The sequence below is a fragment of the Sabethes cyaneus genome, chromosome 3, assembly GCF_943734655.1.
Source record: "Sabethes cyaneus chromosome 3, idSabCyanKW18_F2, whole genome shotgun sequence".
NCBI classification, from domain to species: Eukaryota; Metazoa; Arthropoda; class Insecta; order Diptera; family Culicidae; genus Sabethes; species Sabethes cyaneus.
In genome coordinates this window covers 250578929-250600319 of record NC_071355.1, presented here as the reverse complement: position 1 = coordinate 250600319, position 21391 = coordinate 250578929, and the positions used below count along the sequence as shown (strand labels likewise).

Sequence of the window (21391 nt, the reverse complement as noted above, 5' to 3'; positions counted from 1 at the left end):
ATCCACTGGTTTCTCGCAACTCTCTCAACCACGAGTACCAAGTCGCCATCCTTCGATCCAATCCACTTGGCTAACTTCCAGCAACTCCGAAGTGTAGAACGTTCGACCACGAGTTTCATCATCCGGTTTGTTCGGACAATTCATGATTACTGTATCGATCAGACGAGCCTCTCCCACACGCCTCCCTAGTGCGGAGCTGCTGGCCGGATGGATTTCCGGGTGGTGTCTGCAGATGTGAATTTTTCTGAAAGTACCTTGCTTTAGGTGACCATTTTAGCCTTCAGCTCGTTACTGGTACTTTGGAAACAGGTTTCGGTGCTCTAGTGAGTTTACAATTTGGTGCTTAGTGAGTGTAGATGGGCAATGGGCAATTGGATGTTTATTGGGAATGAAATTTAGCGGTCGATGCGTTCGAAGGGGTTCCAATCCGGCCACAGCTGCACACGATGCCCTACTTATCCAGGAACGAACATTTTGTGTAAATAGTGACAGATTTGTTCACGGTATCAGGTCGATTTCCTGGCGTCCCTTGAGTTTTGATGAGGATAACGATTTCGATTTCACTTGGAGCGGTCTTCAGCAACACTTCTGCTGCCTGATCAGGGGTTCATCGCTGGTGAGGTGAACCAGTTCCAAATTGTCGTTGGCTCTACACCGCCGGAAGTTGTCGATACCGCGGAGAACATACGCAGCTAAACGTTGCACTTCATCCGACGTTCAGAAATATTGCTCCTTTATTTATTGAAAATATTTGTAACTGCACTTTTATGAGATTTACTCGGTTCTCTTTGTTTTAAATGGTTGAACCAAATAAATGAGTACTGTTGTTTACCTTTTGAAACAAAAACGTCATAATTGGGATAATAGACCAAACCTCGTGGTTTTAGTCATGACCTTGAAATGCGGTCAGGCATATAGTAATATTTTATGAAACGATGGTTCTACAATTGATGAAGAGACGGTAAGGGAAAGCAATGAAGAAGGATTTTTTGGAAATGGACGGGAAAGAGTGGAAAGGAAGGGGAGGGGTAATAGATAGCTACGCTTAACAAGTTGTCGTTGTGTCTCCTACCAGCATTGGACAGAAGGTTACTTTCTTGACCGCACAATCAAGGAGAGCAGTCCAGTTCAGTTGTTTAACTTCATTGTTGAAGCTTAATCTGACGCCATTCAGAGTAGGGGGAGTAAGTGTATGTCTCCTCCGCCTAGTAAATAGTATCACCACTGTTTTGGAAGAGTTTGTATTAAGTTCCAGCTCATTGTCGACTGATCAGTTCCTTCATTAAGGAGAGCCGTATCAATTGGAGCGAAGAACGTGTTGTCGAAAGCGCCGTCAATGTCAAGAAAAGCACAAAGTGACCTCCCAGTTGGCTTCGAGGTAAAACGCTGGCCTTATAAGCCAGTCGTCGTATGTTTGAATCTCGACTGGGAGAGGCTGTTAGAGTCAATAGGATCGTAGCAACTGGCCCTGCAATTGTCCTGCACTCTAACAGCTGGCTGCGAAGTCTGTCGTATAAAACAGAAGGTCAAGTTTCGATAACGGAATGTAGCACCTAGGCTTTGCTTTGCTTTGCCGTCTTTTGGTATTGCAGCGCGACTTTTCAGTCAGCGTCACTAGCGTCACGTTGGTAAGCATGTTGATTGCCATGCAGAGGGGTGTTATTAAAAACTCATCACGGATGTGATTATCCGTGATTTTTTCCATCAACTTGAGAAGCGTTGATGTCAGACTAATTGGTCTCAAAGCTTTTGGCATGGTTTTATCTTTTTTGCCTGCCTTGGGCCACCACCCTGACCTTCCGCCAGCTTGCCGGGACATGTCCCAACGTAAAGCTGGCACAAAAGAGGTTAATGAGCTCGGAAATTATAATCTCGTCCGCTTTTTGTAAAAAGATGGGTAGTATGCCATCCGGACCCGGAGATTTCATTGGTTCAAAGGAGCAGTGGCGTGAACGCCTTCTTGATTTGCCTGCTCCCCTACTTCAGAGGGCTTCAATGGCTGCAGTCGATTGGAGACCGAATTACGGCCGGCGCTTTTCGGTCGGCTTTGAGTTGTGCGATTTCCCTTGCGGGGAACCGTTCGAACCTGCGCAACCGTTGCCGACGTGCCTGGAACAGGTGGTTGTGAAACTTCCTCGGGAGGTTGACCCACGCGTACTTTCGCTGCTCCTGGCGCAGAATCCCCTAAACGGCAGTTGGTCGCTCCTCGGCCAACCTGTCGCAGGTGAGCCTTGCCGAACATCTAGTTCAGCATGAAACCCTGCTTGACAATCAGGTCAGCAGACAGAGGTTCTATCTCTAACGCCAGTTCGGCGGTGTTTCCTGTCACGTTTATGTAGAGAAGTCATCGTTCTGATTTTAGAGCAGAGGAAGGATCCCCTCGCTCGAAGTATTCACACTGCTCGAGAAATACCCCATGAACACAAGGGGCCTCGGGAGGTCCTTTATGGTGTACGTTCTCAGCAGCCCTTCATCCCACGGTTTGAAAGTTGGTACCGTAGTTTGCAGCCATCCCACTGTCTTCACGTCGGCACATACGAGGAGCCGGTAGCTGTTCTTGAGCTGACAGCTCTTGAACATTGGCCGTATGGCTGGAGAACCTGTTCCGCAATGCAGTTCAGGATTTCTTTCCGTAAGATGATCCGCAGTTTATATAGTGGATGAATCCCCTAACGCGCCACACGCCCTGGCAGGTTTCCCCTACCGTCCCTCCATCAATTGTAAAACCATCGTTTCAAAAAAATATTAATATTAATGCCTGACCGCATTTCAACGTCAAAGACTAAAACACGAGTTTGGTCAACTATCAAAACTATCAATCTGTCAAATATGCAATGGTTCGCATTCTGAACTGATTTTAGCCACTCGAGGAGAAATAACCATCAAGCTGTCAAATTTTAACTAAAATGTTAAATATTTCGCGAAATGGTTCACAGCCTAAATATGTTCTCGTTTCGTGTCTCGTCTCGCCTCGTCTCTCGTCTCGTTTCATGTCTCATCTCACGTCTCTTCTCGTCTCGCGTCTCATCTCGTCTCGTGTCTCGTCTCGTCTTCTGTTTCGCCTCGTCTTAACTCGTCTCGATTCGTTTCGGCTCGTCACTCACCTCGACTCGCCCCTTTTTCGGTTTCTCTCGTGTCTTGTCTCGTCTCATGATCCACTCGTGTCGTGTCTCGTTTTATCTCGTATCTCGTCTTGTCTCGTCTCGTTCTGTCTCGTGTCTCACCTCTTCTTGACTCGTGCCTAACCTCGTCTCGGTTCGTCTCGTCTCGTGTCTCGTCTGATGTCTCGTCTCGCCTCACCACAAATTTAGGCTAAGGGCTTAAAGTAAGCAATTTTAAAGTAATATACTTGCGAAAATTTTGACAACCAGTTGTAATTCTATCTTGCGTGCCTTTTAGAACACGCAACTCAATACTCCTGAATGTATGATTAAGATATAACTTAATATTGCAATTATCTACATTGCTTTATAATTCACAGTCAAGAGTTGTATACGAGGACACGCGCGACTGCAAAACAACTTATTGTTCAGTTTGTTTTTTATCTGGGTACCTAATGCTAATGTGCGATGTCCTAAAATAGTTAAAAGAACGTCTCACCAACGATAGGAAAGTGGTTTCTCTTTTTAAACGGAACCCGAAATCGTCATCTACACTCAAAATAATCCACACGATCTTTCCACGTGAAAAATCATGTAGATTTCTCTACAGGGAGTTACGTGATTTTCAGCTGATTGTAATTGGAAAAAATAATGACATCCACCTGATTTTCACGTTAATGCATTAGTATGTGTGCGAACTATCTGAAATTCACGTAAATAGTACAGGAAAAGCTGGAAATAAATTAAAAATAATTTTTACATATTTAGCGTATGTTGGTTGCATTTTACAAGAGTATATGGTTCTAGGCGATTATTGAAAGACTCAAAACACACGTTTTTGCAGAAGATTGCAAAACTCTAGGACCTCTCCTTACAAAGTTATCGCTCATTTAAGCTTTGTTTTTCCTTAACTTTACGAGTCAAAAACGATAACTAACATAAGAAATGGACGTGTATCGAGCCTTTAGCGAACGCGAAACACTTAAAACGTATGCTTCCCGTACTCTCATTTGGGTTGTTGGGGACAAGCGGAACCCATACAAGTTTATAGTACTCGACTTAAGCTTTAAGATGAAGCACTGATTTCATAAATCCGGTTGCCCCATTTTACCCCATGGGCTTGTGAAATGCGATAATTCAGCAAGTAAAGGACCAAGAGATTTACAGTCTTCTGCAAAAACGTGTATTTTGAGAGCTTCGATAATTGCCTGGAACATTGTATTCTTGTAAAATGTAACTAACAAAAGCTAAGTATGAAAAACCAATTTTAAAGAAGTTTTAAAGAATATGCTCTATAGTTCAGCACTCGATAAAGATAGAAATTTTATTTCTTCAGCAAAGTTGCTTGTTTTTACAATATTTACAACTTTACCGAAGAAACTATGTCTATATTTCCTAACACAAAAAAGTTATTTTTCTATTTTCATTATAGTGAGCAATGACAGCAATGTCATTATAGTGACTTTTGACAGTGTTAGGGAATTTTCGACAATTAATTACGCGGTGAACTGGGGTTTGAATGGTAAGGGGTTTATTCGATAACGAAAGCGAAAGGGTTTGTATAAATGATGCGTGTCTTCTGATGATGTATTTCAGACTGATAAGAAAAAGTGCAAATCTCGGTGTCCTATAGCTATTTATAAGATCACTGCAGAGCTACGCTACAGGAAACGAATCAAAAGGCCTTTCTGTTCGATCGGTTTAATTTGATCGAGATAAGAGAGATAAAGCTAATGAGCATTGATATGAGTGCCTGAGGATCGTATCGATCTACGAACGCAATAGGGTTGATAACCATCTAATGTAAACCTAAGATAAATCGCGTACATATGCCGCCCTCCGTTGAAAATCAAATTTTCAACCTATCCTATTAACTAATTTTTCTAATAGTAGCTCTTCGTGTTAACAAGCTCTTCGTATTAACAATAATAATTCGGGTATTCTTCGGTATTCTCCACGTGACTACTCGGCTGCTTGTTTGTATCTGCATGTGCCGATCCCAATGATCAGTTGTTTCGTTCGGATATTAATGTTGTTGATTGGGAGGATGCTTCATTCATCGGTCCGTGCCGATCAGCTGTTCCATTGATGTAACCCGAACGCATGTTGTCGTGGATGTCATCAATCGTTGTTTTTGTAGACGTCTGATGGTTGTGGCGATGATAACGGTTAGATGCCTTGGATGAGGGTTGTAGCATTATAGCTCATGGTTGTAGGTTGGAGCCAAGGTCGACGTCGCCGTAGCCAGCCAATATGGAGGATAAAACATTCTATTACTTTTTGCAAATTCCTATAAAAAACATACTCACAGAGTCCGAGGGCCCGCGAGCCCTCGGTCGTTGCGTAGTGCGAACACTACGATGGAAGAAAGTTAATTGTCATCATTATCGTGGCTCCCGTTGGGTGGAGATGGTTGACGAATGGGTAGCACGCAGATTTTGGAAATTGCGCGCCTGAATTCTCCGTCCTTGGTCCTCACTACCACGACACGTATATTGCCGTCATCTGCTCTGAAGATATGCACGATTCTGCCAAAACGCCACTTGAGAGGTGGCAGATTCTCCTCCTTGACCAAAACCATGGTTCCGATGGCAATATTGTCTTTTTCACGGGTCCATTTCGTCCGTGGTTGCAGGCCGGACAAATATTCTGTACTCCAGCGCCTCCAGAGTCGGCGAACGTATTCTTGAACTACCTGCCAGCGATCAAGTCGATTAATTGGTACGTTTTCTAGTGATGGCTCTGCTGGGGCCGTCAGAGAGCGATGGATAAGGAAATGCCCAGGAGTCAGGACTTCGAGGTCTTCAGGCTCGGCTGTCATTTGCGTTAAAGGACGGGAATTGAGACAGCTCTCTATTTGAGCCAAAAGTGTGGTCAGTTGTTCAGCAGTTAAGACTGCGTTGCCGATAGTTGCTCGCAGGTGCGCCTTGAGAGACCTTACGGCCGCCTCCCATAATCCACCAAAATTCGGTGAACGGGGTGGAATGAACTTGAATTCGATGCCTTCTTCGGTGCAGGAACTTGTTATGGACTGCTGCATTTGTTGTGAGTTGAATTGTCTTTTCAGTTCGGCTAATTCTCGAGATGCACCCTTAAAATTTGTTGCATTGTCGCATTCGATAAGACGTGGTTTTCCACGACGGGCTAGAAATCGTCTTAAAGCAGCTATAAACGAACCAGTAGATAGATCTCCGACCAGCTCGATGTGAATTGCTTTTACTGAGAGGCAAACGAAAATCGCTATGTATGTTTTTGTATGCTGAGAGCGGCGCTGAGGGTGTCGATAATACAGTGGTCCGCATAGGTCCACTCCAGTGTGAACAAAGGGTAGTGTGGGAGACACTCGCTCAGGTGGTAAGTCGCCCATTATTTGGTCTTGCACACGCGGTCGACATCTGAAACAGCTAATACAAGAGTGAACGGTGCGTCTAACGAGGTTTCGGATGCGTAGCGGCCAAAACTTCTCTCGTAGGCCGGCGATTAGGAACTGTGGCCCCGCGTGAAGCAACTTTTCATGATAATAGCGAGCTATGAGGTCGGTGAGCGGGTGTTTTGCAGGTAGTATCATAGGGTGCTTTCGATCGTAAGAGACTGCAGCATGTTGAAGTCTGCCACGAACGCGAAGAATGCCTTGACAAACCAAGGGCGTCAGTAGTTTTAGCTGGGAATTTGGTTTGACTTGGCCAGTTTTGGCTATCGACGAAAGATCTTCCGAAAATATTTCGCTTTGAGCGATTCGTACTAAAGTTTTTTCTGCTTCTTTGATTTCCGGAACCCGTAAACATCCATTTCTTCTGAGTGCCAAATTTTTGGGTTGACTATTATAGCAAAATCTCTGCATCCAAGCTACTATTCGGACCAGAGCCATGTACGAAGATCGTAGGGAAAAAATTGAATTTACTGTTATTGGCTGTGCGACTAATGTGATTGGACGTTCTTCGAGATCTTGTTGATCAAATAATTCGATGTGCAGTGGTGACAAAGATGGCCAAAATCTTGGCTGCTTACTAAGCCAATCTGGTCCGTGCCACCAGGTCGATGTATGCTGAAGCTGTTCGGGATCCATTCCACGCGATATTATATCTGCTGGATTTTCTGAACCTGAGACGTGAGACCAGATTCCAGAAGCTGTGATATGCTGTATCTCGGACACTCTATTGGCAACAAAGGTCTTCCATCGAGACGGTGTTGCGGCTAGCCAGTGTAGGACGATGGTTGAATCTGTCCAAAAGAACGGTTTCGTGTTCAACCGAATAGCGTGTTGAACCTTTTGGAACAGATGAGCAAGCAGTAAAGCAGAAGATAGTTCTAGACGAGGTAAGCAAATACGTTTTTGCTTCTTTGTGTCACCCAGCGGAGCGACCTTCGATTTCGCAGTGAGGAGATTGACTGCGATGGTTCCGTTTGCAGCTATTGCTCGTAGGTAAATGCACGCGCCGTAAGCCTTTTCTGATGAGTCGCAGAAGCCGTGTATTTCGATCGAACTAGGTGAATCTACTTGGATTGCCCAACGAGGAATGATCAGGTCTTGAAGAGTGGTCAAACTATTTTTGAACTCGCGCCATCTCTCCTGGAATTCTTCACTAAGTGGCTCATCCCATGTTTTCTGGTCTCTCCAAAGATCCTGCATACAAATTTTGGCTCGAACAATCACGGGACCGACAAGACCAAGAGGGTCGAAAAGTTTGGCAGCATCGGATAGTATCGTACGTTTGGTAATTACGGTTGACTCGTTCCATTTAGGAATGCCGAAAATAAATTGGTCGGTATTGGTCTGCCACTGTAAACCGAGCGTTTTAATAGCAGCAGAACTAGAGTCGAGCTCGAACAGTTGTCTTTCGTCAAGTATGTCAGGCGGGAGATGTTCAAGAACCATTGGACAATTAGATGACCATTTTCTCAAGGGAAAACCAGCTGAGTTGAGTACATTTAGCAGCTGTGAACAAAGTTGCTGACCATCGCATATATCATCAACTCCAGTTAAAAGATCGTCCATATAAAAATCAGACCCAACTATCCTGGCTATTTTAGGTTGGGTATTTTGCACAGATTTCGATAACTCTTGTAGGCATTTAGTAGCGAGATACGGTGCACACGATGTGCCATATGTTACTGTTGTCAGTTGGTAGGTACGTAGCGGTTCTTGTGGGGAATTTCTCCAGAGAATTTGTTGCAGAGCACGATCAGGAGAATGTACGGCCACTTGCCGGTACATTTTTTCGACGTCAGCTATTATCGCATAGCGATGCATTCTAAAACGAAGAACTATCGATAGGAGATCGTCCTGCACAACGGGTCCAATCATAAGTGCGTCGTTCAACGACACGCCAGTGTCTGTTGCGCACGAAGCATCGAACACTACCCTAAGCTTGGTAGTAAGGCTGTCTGGTTTGATTACGCAGTGGTGGGGCAAAAAGTACGATGGTAGGTCAAATGGTGCTGACGGTTCGACCATGTGGCCAAGGCGATAATACTCGTCAATAAAGTTGCTGTATGCTTCCTTCAGGGGTGGATTTGCATTCAAGCGACGTTCTAGTGCCAAGAATCGACGAATTGCGATTTCTTCAGAATTTCCCAATGTGGCCAACACGGAGTTCCGTTTAGGAAGTTGTACTACAAAGCGGCCCATTTCATTCCGAACGGTAGTTGCCGCAAAGTGAGCCTCGCAAAGTGTTTCTTCGACCGAAAGAGTGCTTTTAGCATAACAAGATTCTATTTCCCAGAAACGCGCCAATTGTTCATCAATAGCGGTTGCTGTGCAAATATTAGCGATACGAAGAGTAGGCGCTGACGAATTTCCAACCTTACCGGAGACCACCCATCCTAGTGTGGTTTTTTGCAGTACTGGCAAATGGGGACCAAGTCTAACTAGCCCTTCTTGTATGAGTTCGTAGTATACTTCCATGCCCAATATCATATCGATCCGACCGGGTTGGTAAAAGGTGGGATCAGCAAGCACGATTTCATTGGGAATGGTCCATTCGGCGGTGGCAAGAGCCCTGGCAGGAAGCTCGCGAGTTATTCCTGACAGCACGTGGAATGAAAAATCAGCAATGAAAGTTGAACAGTGAGACTTTATTTTAGCGATAACGATATGCGATGAAACGACAGTAGAATTTCCAACACCACCGATTTCTTGGTGAGTTTTTATGCGGCGTAACGTGAGCTGCTGCGACAATTCCTCCGTTATGAGATTGATTTGTGATGCTGGGTCTAGCAAAGCTCTAGCCCATACGGTATGTCCGTTGATATCGGACACCTTCACAACAGCAGTTTGTAATAATACTGTGGCTGGAACTGATTTTGTATTTCCGAGCAAGGAAGTCGAAACGTGGCTTGTGGGTGGGGGCGAAGACGAGGTGAGGCTGGACGATGGTGCTTGGTGCGATGCGGGCAGAGGAGGAACATTACTATTTCGAGTAAACTGAGCGTGATTCGATGACGATATTGGTGATTGTTCAGAGAATTTCGGTTTTGCTACGGGTTCGAGTAAGCGCCCGGTATTTTGGTGCAACATTGTATGATGTTTCTGGCTACAGACTCTGCAAGAGCTTGACGGACATTGCTTAACGAGATGTGAGTGTGAAAAGCAGTTAATACAGAGCGAATTTTTCTTGACTGCTTCGAATCGTTGGGATATGGGCATTGATCGAAAGGTATCACAATGAAAGGGAGAGTGTGGCATTCGTCTACAAAACGGACAGTTTCTAACCGGTTGGTTAGTGGTAATCGCATGAACCAGCTTTGGTTTTTGTAAGCGAGTAAATTCAGTTTTCGGTGGTTCTACAATTCGGGGTTTCAACGACGATATCGATTGCAAAACGGTGCAATGTTCTCGTAAGAACTCAATCACTTCTGCATAGTGTGGTACTTCAGTAGAACTATGGCGTTGTTCCCATTGTTTAAGAGTAGCTGCATCTAAACGCGCGCAAACCATATGCGCTAGGAGAACACTCCATCCTTCGACATCAATCCCTATCTTTTTTACCATATTTAAATTCCGCTCGTAATCATCAATTAATCGAGACAAGGAATCGTAGCATTCCTTACGCATAGGTTCGATAGTAAGCAACGACTCAATATAACCTTTCACGACTAGTTTTTTGTTATCATAACGCTTTTTCAGTAATGCCCAAGCTACTGAATAATTGGCTGAGGTTAATTCGATCGACTCTACAACTCTCTTTGCATCTTTCGAGAGTGCAGAAACCAGATAAGTAAATTTTTCGATTGGTTTCAGTTGGGTATTTGAATCTATAAGACTGACAAATGTGTCACGAAACGTAAGCCAGTTTGATAATGATCCATCGAACAAAGGCAATTTTACTTCGGGCAGTTTAACACGAGAGATAGTGGCTTCGGAAAAGCCTTGACCTTGGGGGATTACACTTTGCACTGCTTGTAATGTGGAAGCATTCTGCTTGCGGATCTCAGCGACTAAAAAACCATACATCGTCATGTAATCTTTCTCGAATTTATCACGTACAATTCGATTTTGATCATCTGTTGGGGGTAAAACATCTTCAGCAATTTCTTCTGTCTCCTCGAGTAATTCGATATCTAATCGAATCTTTTGAAAGTCTGCAAAAATACCTTCTAATCGCTGCTTCCAACCTTCTAGACAAACGTTATCTCTTTGCTCATCGTAGGCGTTCATCAAACCAATTAAATTCTTCATTGAGTCAATGCAAAACCGCTCTTGTCGTGATAGCGTACGCAAATTTGGCGCCATTGCAGAGGATATGAGCGTCCGAACCGAAAATCCTCAAATGTACCAACAAATAAAGTATTCGTCACACTATCTCACACTCGTCAAGCACCTATCTTCAATTGAACCACAATGAGCAAAGAGATTTGATATAGCCAACTATAAATGAGCACGTGTTTTTTAGTATCAGACAATTTTTCCGAAAATAACTCAAAAATGTTCACTTTTGATCGGGGATCAGTAATCGTAGAAATTATAGATGAACTCAGCATTCGTATGAAGCAATTTTATTAAAATCTCAGGTAGATGCATGCACGTGTACTTACAATCCGCTCGACGCTTCAGTTTTATTGTTCCTACCTCCTTTGTTGAGCCCAACAATAGCACCCAAGCCAAGCCTAGATCCACCACGTTGCCCAGCGAACTGCAAACCTGTGCCCAAATGTGTTCCAGCGACGAAATTTTAATTCACTTTTTAGATTCTTTGCCGAACTAAGCGATATCACTTTTATCTGCTTCGATCACGATAATTGGTCCGTTTGCGTTGAATATAGTTTGCGAGGCGATTTTGTCGTTCACAAAGCAGCGGTGCCGCGCGATGATGACGCGATGAGAGCTACGCTACAGGAAACGAATCAAAAGGCCTTTCTGTTCGATCGGTTTAATTTGATCGAGATAAGAGAGATAAAGCTAATGAGCATTGATATGAGTGCCTGAGGATCGTATCGATCTACGAACGCAATAGGGTTGATAACCATCTAATGTAAACCTAAGATAAATCGCGTACAGACAGTTTTAGATTAAGGGGGATATTCGTACGAACAAAAGTGCTGAAGACCATAAATGATAAAATGAAAACAAGAGGCACTAGGAAAAAAGTTCCACTTTTCGCCCTTTTGGACCACTGTGCAGTGGTACAATGACAATGGCGTCACCTTGATTCACATAGTACCGAACTCGTCCAATACCCTGAAGCAGTGTTCGAGTGAGTCTTGTCTAATCTAATTGTATTGCAAGTTGCAACTAGAAACCAGAAATAACTAGCAAAAAGTAAAGGCGCGGTATAAAAGATAATAAAACACAATTCAAGGGTGCGCAGTTTTCTAACGTGATTTTATTGAATATTTATTATGAGAGTATTATTTTCAATTAGTGCTTAAAATATGCAATATTCTCACTGAGAAAATTTGTCTCTGGTTCATCTAGAATAGCTTAGTTTAAAGCACCAGAATACTATATAATGAAGTGCAGTGCAGCAAACAACAAGTCTGTGCAGTAAATTATTAACTCTATGGTAGTTGCAAGTGATAAACTTCAAACTTAGTTATTAACACGTCTCAGCAGAGTACAATATGAGTAGGATGTATTCAGCAGCGATTGAAACATCTCCAGTGTCATCGGAAAAATATTGCCTAGCTTAATCTGCAAGCGAAAAATTTACAAAAAGTAAACAAAAACAAATCGTTCCGTGTAAAAGTTCACACACACACAATACCTCCAACGGACGCTGGGCTCTGAGGCTAATCAGCAGGAGCTTCTTTTTAACCGAATTATCCATTTCAATCCACGGTCCGTTATAGGCAGCCTCGGCGATTTTTACACTTTCTTCGCGAACTTCATTTGCGTGCCAGTAAACAAGGAAAACCTCAAAAAGTATTGCAAGGACATAAATTATGGCGATTACTATTTGGCTTTGCGAATCGGTCTGAAATTTGAGCCGATATTAAATTTATATAATTTCTCGCAAAAACTTCCTGTAAATACCGTAATTATATGGAACAAAGTACCGGACAGCATAATTCCAAACAATATAAACTCTATGAAACAAGTGTAAGTGAACAGTGAATTAAATTCTTTTACGTAGTCTATAATCCGCAAATGTTCTTCGATAAGTTCATTCACTGCGGAGCTCAAATTGTCGGCATCCTTTCCGAAAGCATTAGTCTTGAGTGTTGTCAGCTTATGTTGCAATGTTTTAATCTGTACTAAGCCAAACAGGGTGGCAGAGAAGAAAAGGTTGCTGAATGGAACGTACATGCAGTTGGCAGGAACTAACCACAGAGCCTGGATGGCGTAAAGCATTTCATAATAAGGCGAATCGAGGACGTTTATTGCGGGAATAAAGATGTCGTTCGGCAGTTTACGGCTCTCGACAAACAGCGGATACAGCAAAATGCAAACATCGATGAAAAAACCCAAGCCTAAATTGACAAAAGACAGCATTCTTGCGCGCCAAGTGCAGCTTGAAACAATTCTCTGAACCGTAAGGTCTGCAGCGGCCTGGAAAGAACAAAATTACACACAACGATTCGAGCAACTTCAAACACTTTCCATTAACCTCAGTTTCTTTATATACAGTTGCAATGTTTTCCAGAAAATGTTCATATTTTTCTCGATTTAAAACTACAATCACTGTTCTAAGCTAAAGATAAGTTCATTAATACCGAAGAAAAAATTGTTCTGCAATCACATTCTGGTACTAATACTTACTACGGCGTTGGTCCACAGCGCAGTAAAAAACGAACTGATGATCAACTCTTGGAAATTACCCCACGACTGGTAAATATTGACAAGCATAAACAAATTATTTAGCCCAACTGGTATTATGCAAACATAGCGCATAGCGTCGGCTTTTAGTATGAAAGAAAAAAATCGCATAATGCGAACGTCGGTCGAAATTATTGGACAATTTAGAATGTTCATCGTTCCCTTGCGAGCAGCCGGATGATTCTGCAGGTTTTGGCACAATTGTAGGTAACTGTATTTGACACAAATGACGCCTCGCAAAAGTATTTTGTCACTCGCTAACCACACGTGCCGATGCAATTCTCGCAGTCAATTTGAACGACATGAACGATTGTCGCTCTGTAATTAGTGCCGCCTCTGTAATTAGTACTTACATATTCGAGGCCACCGTGCCATTCATTTCAAAGCATGTAAAGTAATGTACATCACATTTTATGAAAAGACATGTAAGAGTTTTCCAATCAATTCATTAGGTATGATAAATGAATAACAGAAATTCTACCACGCTGACCAAATTCAAATCTAATATGAAATCCATCTTTTGTCTAATTTCAATTCCAAATAGAAGTCTTATTTCATGTTCGAATTCAAGTCCAACCGCAAGTTTAGTTTGAAATTTAAAGATTTTTTTGTCCAATTTCAATTGCGCTTTCGAATTGCGGTTCGAATAAACTCAAAAATACTGAGAACCAAAGCAGAGGGTCCAAGGCCCCTAAAAAGAGGATGGTTTTGCATGGTATAATCCAAGGTGTCATGTGACTCGTGCCGAGGGATGAATGGTGTGGAGTACCAGGACGTCCTCCACAGTAATCTGCCCTTACTGCATCCATGAGTGACTCTGATATGGTGAACTTTTCTTTCCCCTCAACTCGTGGGATTCTTTATGGAGAACAATATAGGAAATTCTAAACTTCAAGGCACCGGCTGCCTTACCAAGCCGGAACCAATGGAGTCGGAGGACTCCACTGCACGCGATTCTTCGGAATTGAACGTAATTAGTCGAACGAAGGATGAAGTGCTGGAGGAAACCTTCAACCTTAACAGCGACTCGCTGTACGGAGGACCTTCAGTCTCTTCACTGATCCTGAGTTCACCAAAAGGGAGTGTGGAAAGTTGAGCGGATAATCTTCTTGATCCGGAGACGCGACCAGACGATGTTGGAGCACCAACGCCCGAGTAACAATTTGGGTTTCATTACACTCTTATGATGGCATTTAAGACCAAAACAGGTCATGAAAATCGCGATAAAAGTACAATAAAACTCTCATTGTTGCTTGGACGACGTTTCGCGTTGGCCTCAAGTGGTTCTCCAGCGCATAGAAAATGCGGCAAGAGCGGTATCTCAACAAGGGATACACAGAGGAAGAGGCCAAGAAACTGGCCCTTTGCTCCGTCGACCAGCTGTCGCAATCTCTCGAGCAGAGCAAGCGGCAATCTCTCAAACAGAGCAAGAGACACGAGACGAGATACGAGACACGAAACGAGAACATATTTAGGCTGTGAACCATTTCGCGAAATTTTTAACATTTTAGTTAAAATTTGACAGTTCGATGGTTATTTCTCCTCGAGTGGCTAAAATCAGTTCAGAATGCGAACCATTTCATATTTGACAGATTGATAGTCGACCAAACTCGTGTTTTAGTCTTTAACCTTGAAATGCGGTCAGGCATTAATATTAATATTTTTTTGAAACGATGGTTTTACAATTGATGGAGGGACGGTAGGGGAAAGGACATAATTTTTTTTGGGAAAGATCAATTGTAAAACCATCGTTTCAAAAACAATATTAATATTAATGCCTGACCGCATTTCAAGGTCAAAGACTAAAACACGAGTTTGGTCAACTATCAATCGTCATAAGAGGCTTATCGGTAACTAAAAACAGGTCCCTGATAGGACGTCATGCTTTCGTAGCAATGGGTTGTATTCTCAGTCACCTCACTGGTCCACTGCTGGACTGCTCGATTGCTCAACTGGTTGACTAGACTGCTCGACTGGACTGGTCGATTAGACTGCTCGATTAGATTGCTCGATTGGACTGCTTAACTGAACTGATCGACTGAACTGTTCGATTCGACTGCTTGACGGAACAGCTCGAGTGGACTACTCGACTTAACTACTCGATTCGACTCCTTGACACATTTGCTTGACTTACTACTCGACCCGACTGCTCGACTTAACTGCACGATTAAACTGCTCGACTGGACTGCTTGACTGGACAACATCATTCATCTGCTCGACTAGACTGCTCGCCTCAACTGTTCGATTCGACGTTCAACTCAACTGCTTGATTCAACTGCCTGATTCCACTGCCCGACTGGACTACTCGACTCAACTGCTCGACTCGACTCGACTTGACTCAACAACTCGATTGGACTATTCGAATCAGCTGCTCGACTCAACTGCTCAACTCGATTGCTAGATTCAACTGCTCGACTAGACTACTCGATTTGATTGCTCGACTGGTCTACTCGACTTAACTGCTCGATTAAACTGTTCGACTAGACTACTCGATTCAACTGCTCGACTCGACTGCTCGACTCAACTGCTCGACCGAACTGCTTGACTGAACAGCTTGATTTAACTACTTGACTAGACTGCTCGATTTGATTGCTCGATTTGACTACTCGATTTGACTGTTCGACTCGACTGTTCAACTTGACTGCTCGACCCAACTGCTTGACACGATGGCTTGATTAGACTGCTCGACTCGCCTGCTCAACTCGATTGCTGTATTATATGGTCGGTGTTAAATCAGATCGGACTAAGTCACAAAATTTTAAAAAATGAGTTAATGATAGCAAACGATCAAGAATTTTCTAAGCAACATTTGACTCTAATCAGACTATATAGATGTTGCAAACAGGCAGAAGTTTTTATTCAGTTAAATAAAATCCAATACGACCATAAAAACTATTTGTTTCAGTTTCCGGCTAAGACTCTTTTATGTACAACATCTTAGAGCTATATTAAGCAATATAAGAACTAAAAGAACTAATACAAAGATTAAACATCTTCGCAAACACTGACCAATGGAGTGAATATGCAGTTTTCTGAGTTCTGGACAGACATTTATATTTTCCGGATCGTAAGATTTGGGCTCAACTAGATGTTTAATAATGCGATTATTGTAACAAAATTTACTCCAGCCGCAGAAATTTTATATTTTAACTGCCAACTACTGAGGGAATCTTATATATAAAAATTGATTTCTGTCTGTCCGTCTGTCTGTCTGTCGGGATGTTCCTTATCGAAAACTACTAAACCGACCGGCGTGAAAATTTGCATGTAGTGGTTTTTGGGGCCAGGGAAGGTTCTTATAATTGTCCCCTCCCCCACTAAGAGGGGGGCTGCCATACAAATGAAACACAATTTTCTGCATAACTAAAGAGTTCTCTCGCGCAAATGGAATCAACTTTGGAATGTGGGTGTTTTTGGAGGCAGAATTTTTTTCGATAGTGAATTAATACCCTTAACCTCTTTAAGAAGGGAATTATGACACCTCTTCCTTTAAAGAGCGGGGAGCTTTCATACAAATGAAATACAAATTTCCCCATAACTCGAGAACTAATCAAGCAAATGGAACCAAATGTGGCATGTGGGGGATATTAGAAGCATGAATTTATTTTATGGTGGTTTGAGACTCCTCACCTCTGTGGTAGTGAGGGCGGACTCTCATACAAATGAAACAGAAATGTTTGCGTAACTTAAAAACTAATCGAATTCGAGAAATTTTAGACTCTTCCATAAAACATTAGTCAATAACAAGGGCACCAGAAACTACCTATAGTAACACTAGATGATTCAGGGCGAGACTGCCGCAGGCCGTGAGTGTTATTAGCGACCTACCGTCGGAAGCGTCGGCCACCGCGGGGGGTAGCCCCTAGGATTTACGTACAGCACTGTTTCATTTTTGGCAATACGAAGTTTGTCGAGTCAGCTAGTATACGATAAAAAGACACCATTAGGATCTACGAAAACACCACAAAATACAATAAAAAATGACTACAAATTGCTGACAAGTGTCGTCTCTTGTAAAGATCTCTGATAAAGATGAAGCAAAGAAAGGCAGCTGTAAAGAAAGGTGGATGTTGAAATAAACTAAAAACGACTCAAATTTAACGTCTTTAAAAAAAACAAGAAAACGATAGCAAAAGGCTACCGAGTTCTCATAATAAAGGAGAAAAAATGGGTTGACACATGGGTTTGATTATAGTCACTTTAACAGCTTGGGTCATTCGTGACTTCTGCGGGTATGAAATGGGGAAGGCAACTAGGAAAAAGCGCCCAACATAGCTCTAGCCATCCCAAGCCCCTACCTAGCGCCTCCACGTGGCCATACCTGGAAATACTTCAATTTGTATAATTGAGTAGCCAAGCTAGGAGGTGCGGGGTCGTGCGGTTTTCAGTTCCTAACCTTACAGATGTAGTTTTAGGTAACCATTAAACCACACGACTACATATTCAAGTATTATATGATTAAAACTAATATTTTTGGCAAACTAATCTATTTTCAGAGAGCGATATAAGGCGCTATATCCTTGGCAAATTGCAGCCTGGCTTCTGGTCTAAATGCCATTAGTTCATCCCCGAGGGTCCGGAGTATCACTTAACCTTTATTAGCAAAGATACTCCCAACGTCTGTAAATAAATCATTATCTATGTATATGAGAAGCGTTTGGTACGGGAGGTCCACGCTTTCTTCCTTTCCCTTGATTTCAAGGAGTTTAATGGAATTAGGTATTTTTTCTGGTTCCACTTGGTTTCTTGGAATTCTCTCTGCGGTACATGCTGCGCAGTTGGCCTGGCCGTTGACAAGAAAAATGATTGATTCAAGTAATCGCCATTTTCCAGGATGCCTTCAAGAATTGGCTGCGTTAGTGTGAGATTAGATTAGATTAGATTGGGTCATTCGTGACTTCTGCGGCGTTGGGATTTGAGCCCGGGTCCTCGAATTGAGAGACGTGAATCCTAACCACTACACCGGGATTGACCCCTAGTACTTTTTTCATTGAATTGCTATTTGAATAATCCTCGCTGAAACGAGGCCACTAGTGACACGAGGTGTTCTAATCCACACCACACAAGCGGAGACTAGACACGATACGATACGAGACACAATACGAGATGAGATACGAGACGAGATGCGAGATGAGACGAGACGAAATGCGAAACGAGATGAGGCTCGAGATGACCAGTCACCAGATGAGACGAGACACGTGACGAGAAGAGATGCGAGAGAAGAGATTGGCTGAGATATGAGACGAGACGATACGAGATAAGACGAGACACGATACAACACAAGGTGACACACGACGAGACCAGACACGAGACAGGCACGAAACGTGACAAGACGCGTAATAAGACGAGACACGAGACAAGACGAGACACGAGATGAAACAAGATGCGAGACGAGACAAGAATTGAGATATGAGATGAGACGATACGACATGAAACGAAACACGATACGATACTAGACATGATATGAAGCGATACACGAGACGAGACAACGCGACACGAGACACGATACGATACGAAGCAAGAGATGAGACGAAGCAAGAAATAATACGAGGCTACACACTATGTTACCGGTCATTTTGTTAAATAAACGATACCAATCAATGGCGTCAAAGTTTTGCGATTTAGTGTATAAGTTTAGTCGATAAGTGTAGTCTGTAGGTAAAATTTGTCAATTAGTTTCGTTTTGTTTATCTGACTCTTGTTTATTGTTGGTAGTTTATTTTACTTTGTTGTTTGAACATTTATTGTATTTTTGTTTAACAAAGAATAAGTTTACTAACCCTTAAAAACTCATCCAATAATTAGGCGACGAAAAGTTTGCGAAAAATCGATTTGTGTGAGCGTTATCATTTAACAGCCTAAGGAGACCCTGTCTACATTGATGACTCAGAAGCTCAAAAGAAATAAATCTGTATGTATGAATTTTCCTTCTTTTTCTTTCATACCATACAAAAGCGCCAGATTTCCCTTTAAAACCTTCTCTGACGCTTTTGATTGGTCCGCTTCGTTCTTGGTAAGTAGTCGGGTTGCGCGAGTCCTCCGAACGTCGGTTGCCGACCCTGAGATAACGTTACATTGAGCTAGCTGGGTTGAGTATTCGAACCGAGACTTATAGCGACCAGACCAGACACGGGACAGGCACGAAACAAGACGAGACGGGACGCGAGATAGGATGAGACACGAGCCGAAACACGAGATGAAACGAGACAGGAAACGAGTAGAAACGCTAGACGTGACACGAGACACCAGACGAAACGAAACGAGACACGAGAGGAAACACCAGACGAGATGAGATATGAGGCGAGACGAGACGGGTCAATTAATATTAATGCCTGACCGCATTTCAAGGTCAAAGACTAAAAACACGCGTCTGTTGGTCTATTTCTTAGGAACAGAGCCTTTCTCCGAAAACCCGCACTAAGAATCGCGGCTAACACGCTGACAGACGAACAGCGTCACGCGCAGTACCTTGCAAGTCGTAAGGGCCTACATAGTGTCGTCGTCCTGACAGTAAAAACAAGTTAGCTTGACACTTCTCGGTCGGTGGTTTTTTACAGTAGATGGAGGAAGAGGTACAATTTGTGTCTAAAAATAACCCAGCTACATACCTCGCTACCTTAAGAAAGGGGTTTTGCAGTCTCCTTTTGTTCAGCGCCTCTGCGGTTCAAAGGTACACGGGTACACAAATGCCTGACCGCATTTCAAGGCTAAAGGCTAAAAACACGAGCTTTGTCTAAGAAACGACACGTGACACGAGACGAGACGAGGTGAGACACGAAATGAGACGAAACACGATACGAGGCGAGACACGAGAGGAAACACGAGACGATATGTGACGAGACGAGACGAGACGACACGACACAAGATGAGACTAAATACGATACGATAGGAGATGAGGCACGAAACGAGACAATACGAGATGCGAGACGAAACGAGACGTGACAAGTGATGAGATGAGATATGAGACGAGACAAGACGAGACGAGACGACACGACACGATATGAAACGAGACGCGATACGATACTGTCGAGATGTACGCATCGAGGATCAACCATCGGCCGACAACATTGAACCGGCGACGTAACTATACCTATTCTCGTGCGAGGGATCGTTTCTTTACGAGTACATAAAGGGCAGTATGTTTGTAAACAAAACGAGAACAAAAGACGATTGAACGCAAAGGTCTAGAATGAAACTTATTTCTAAAGTTATTTCTCTAAAGTCTAAATTACAAACTATTTCTTAAAACTAAATTAAATGCTATCTAAAATTATCTAAGGCAGTTCTTATACCTAGTCTACGTTTCCTTAGAAGGGTAAAAGGTGAGAATAATTGAATTTAAGACAGCTTCCAGTACCCAGTTTAGTTTTAGGCAGGCTTACAATAGTAGCGGAAAGTGTGCGAAAGATCTGCAAATTTATTACCCATATAGAAAAGAAATCACTAAAAATAGGTCCAACGATAGTTGTTTAATAATGCTATTACTGTAACAAAATTTACTCCTGTTGCAGGAATTTGCTATTTTATCTACCAACTACTGAAGGAATAAATTCATAAAATTGATGACACTCTTTGCCTACGGAACACGAGGCGAGACATGAGACGAGACAAGGTACGAGACGAGACACAAGACATGACGACAAGACAAGACGAGACGAGACACGAGAAGAACTATGAAACGTGAAGAGACACGAGAGGAAACACGAGACGATATGAGACGAGGTGAGGCGAGACGAGACGACACGAGATGAGACGAGACGCGTGATAAGACGAGGCACGAGACGAGACGAGATGCGAGACGAGACAGGAAACGAGACGAGATGTGAGACGACATGTGAGACGAGACGAGACAAGAAATGAGATGAGATATGAAATGAGACGAGACGAGATGAGACGCGAAATGAGACGACACTCGAGATGAAACGAGACACGGGACGAGGCGAGACGACATGAGATGAGGCAAGACGAGATCAGACAGATGTTCTCCAAATCGTTTCAGAACTTTGAGGTTTGGGTGAACATTGTGGGTTAAAGA

At 43.0% G+C, this 21391-nt stretch overlaps 2 protein-coding genes across 2 annotated transcripts; both read right to left on the bottom strand.

Moving 5' to 3' along the window:
- Positions 1-5472: 5472 nt before the first annotated feature.
- LOC128741071 (uncharacterized) lies at positions 5473-9618 on the bottom strand. The gene has a single exon (XM_053836647.1). The coding sequence runs from the start codon at positions 9616-9618 to the stop codon at positions 5473-5475; it is 4146 nt and encodes a 1381-aa protein (XP_053692622.1).
- Positions 9619-12129: 2511 nt separating this feature from the next.
- On the bottom strand, positions 12130-13032 carry LOC128741070 (odorant receptor Or2-like). Its single transcript, XM_053836646.1, is given in 4 exon segments — positions 12130-12231; positions 12305-12514; positions 12561-12602; positions 12604-13032. Coding segments are annotated over 4 exon segments (783 nt in total).
- Positions 13033-21391: the final 8359 nt, after the last annotated feature.

What these genes read in the sequence shown, in the direction of transcription:
- LOC128741071 (XM_053836647.1), bottom strand. Translation starts at nt 9,618, where the DNA reads ATGTTGCACCAAAATACCGGGCGCTTACTCGAACCCGTAGCAAAACCG.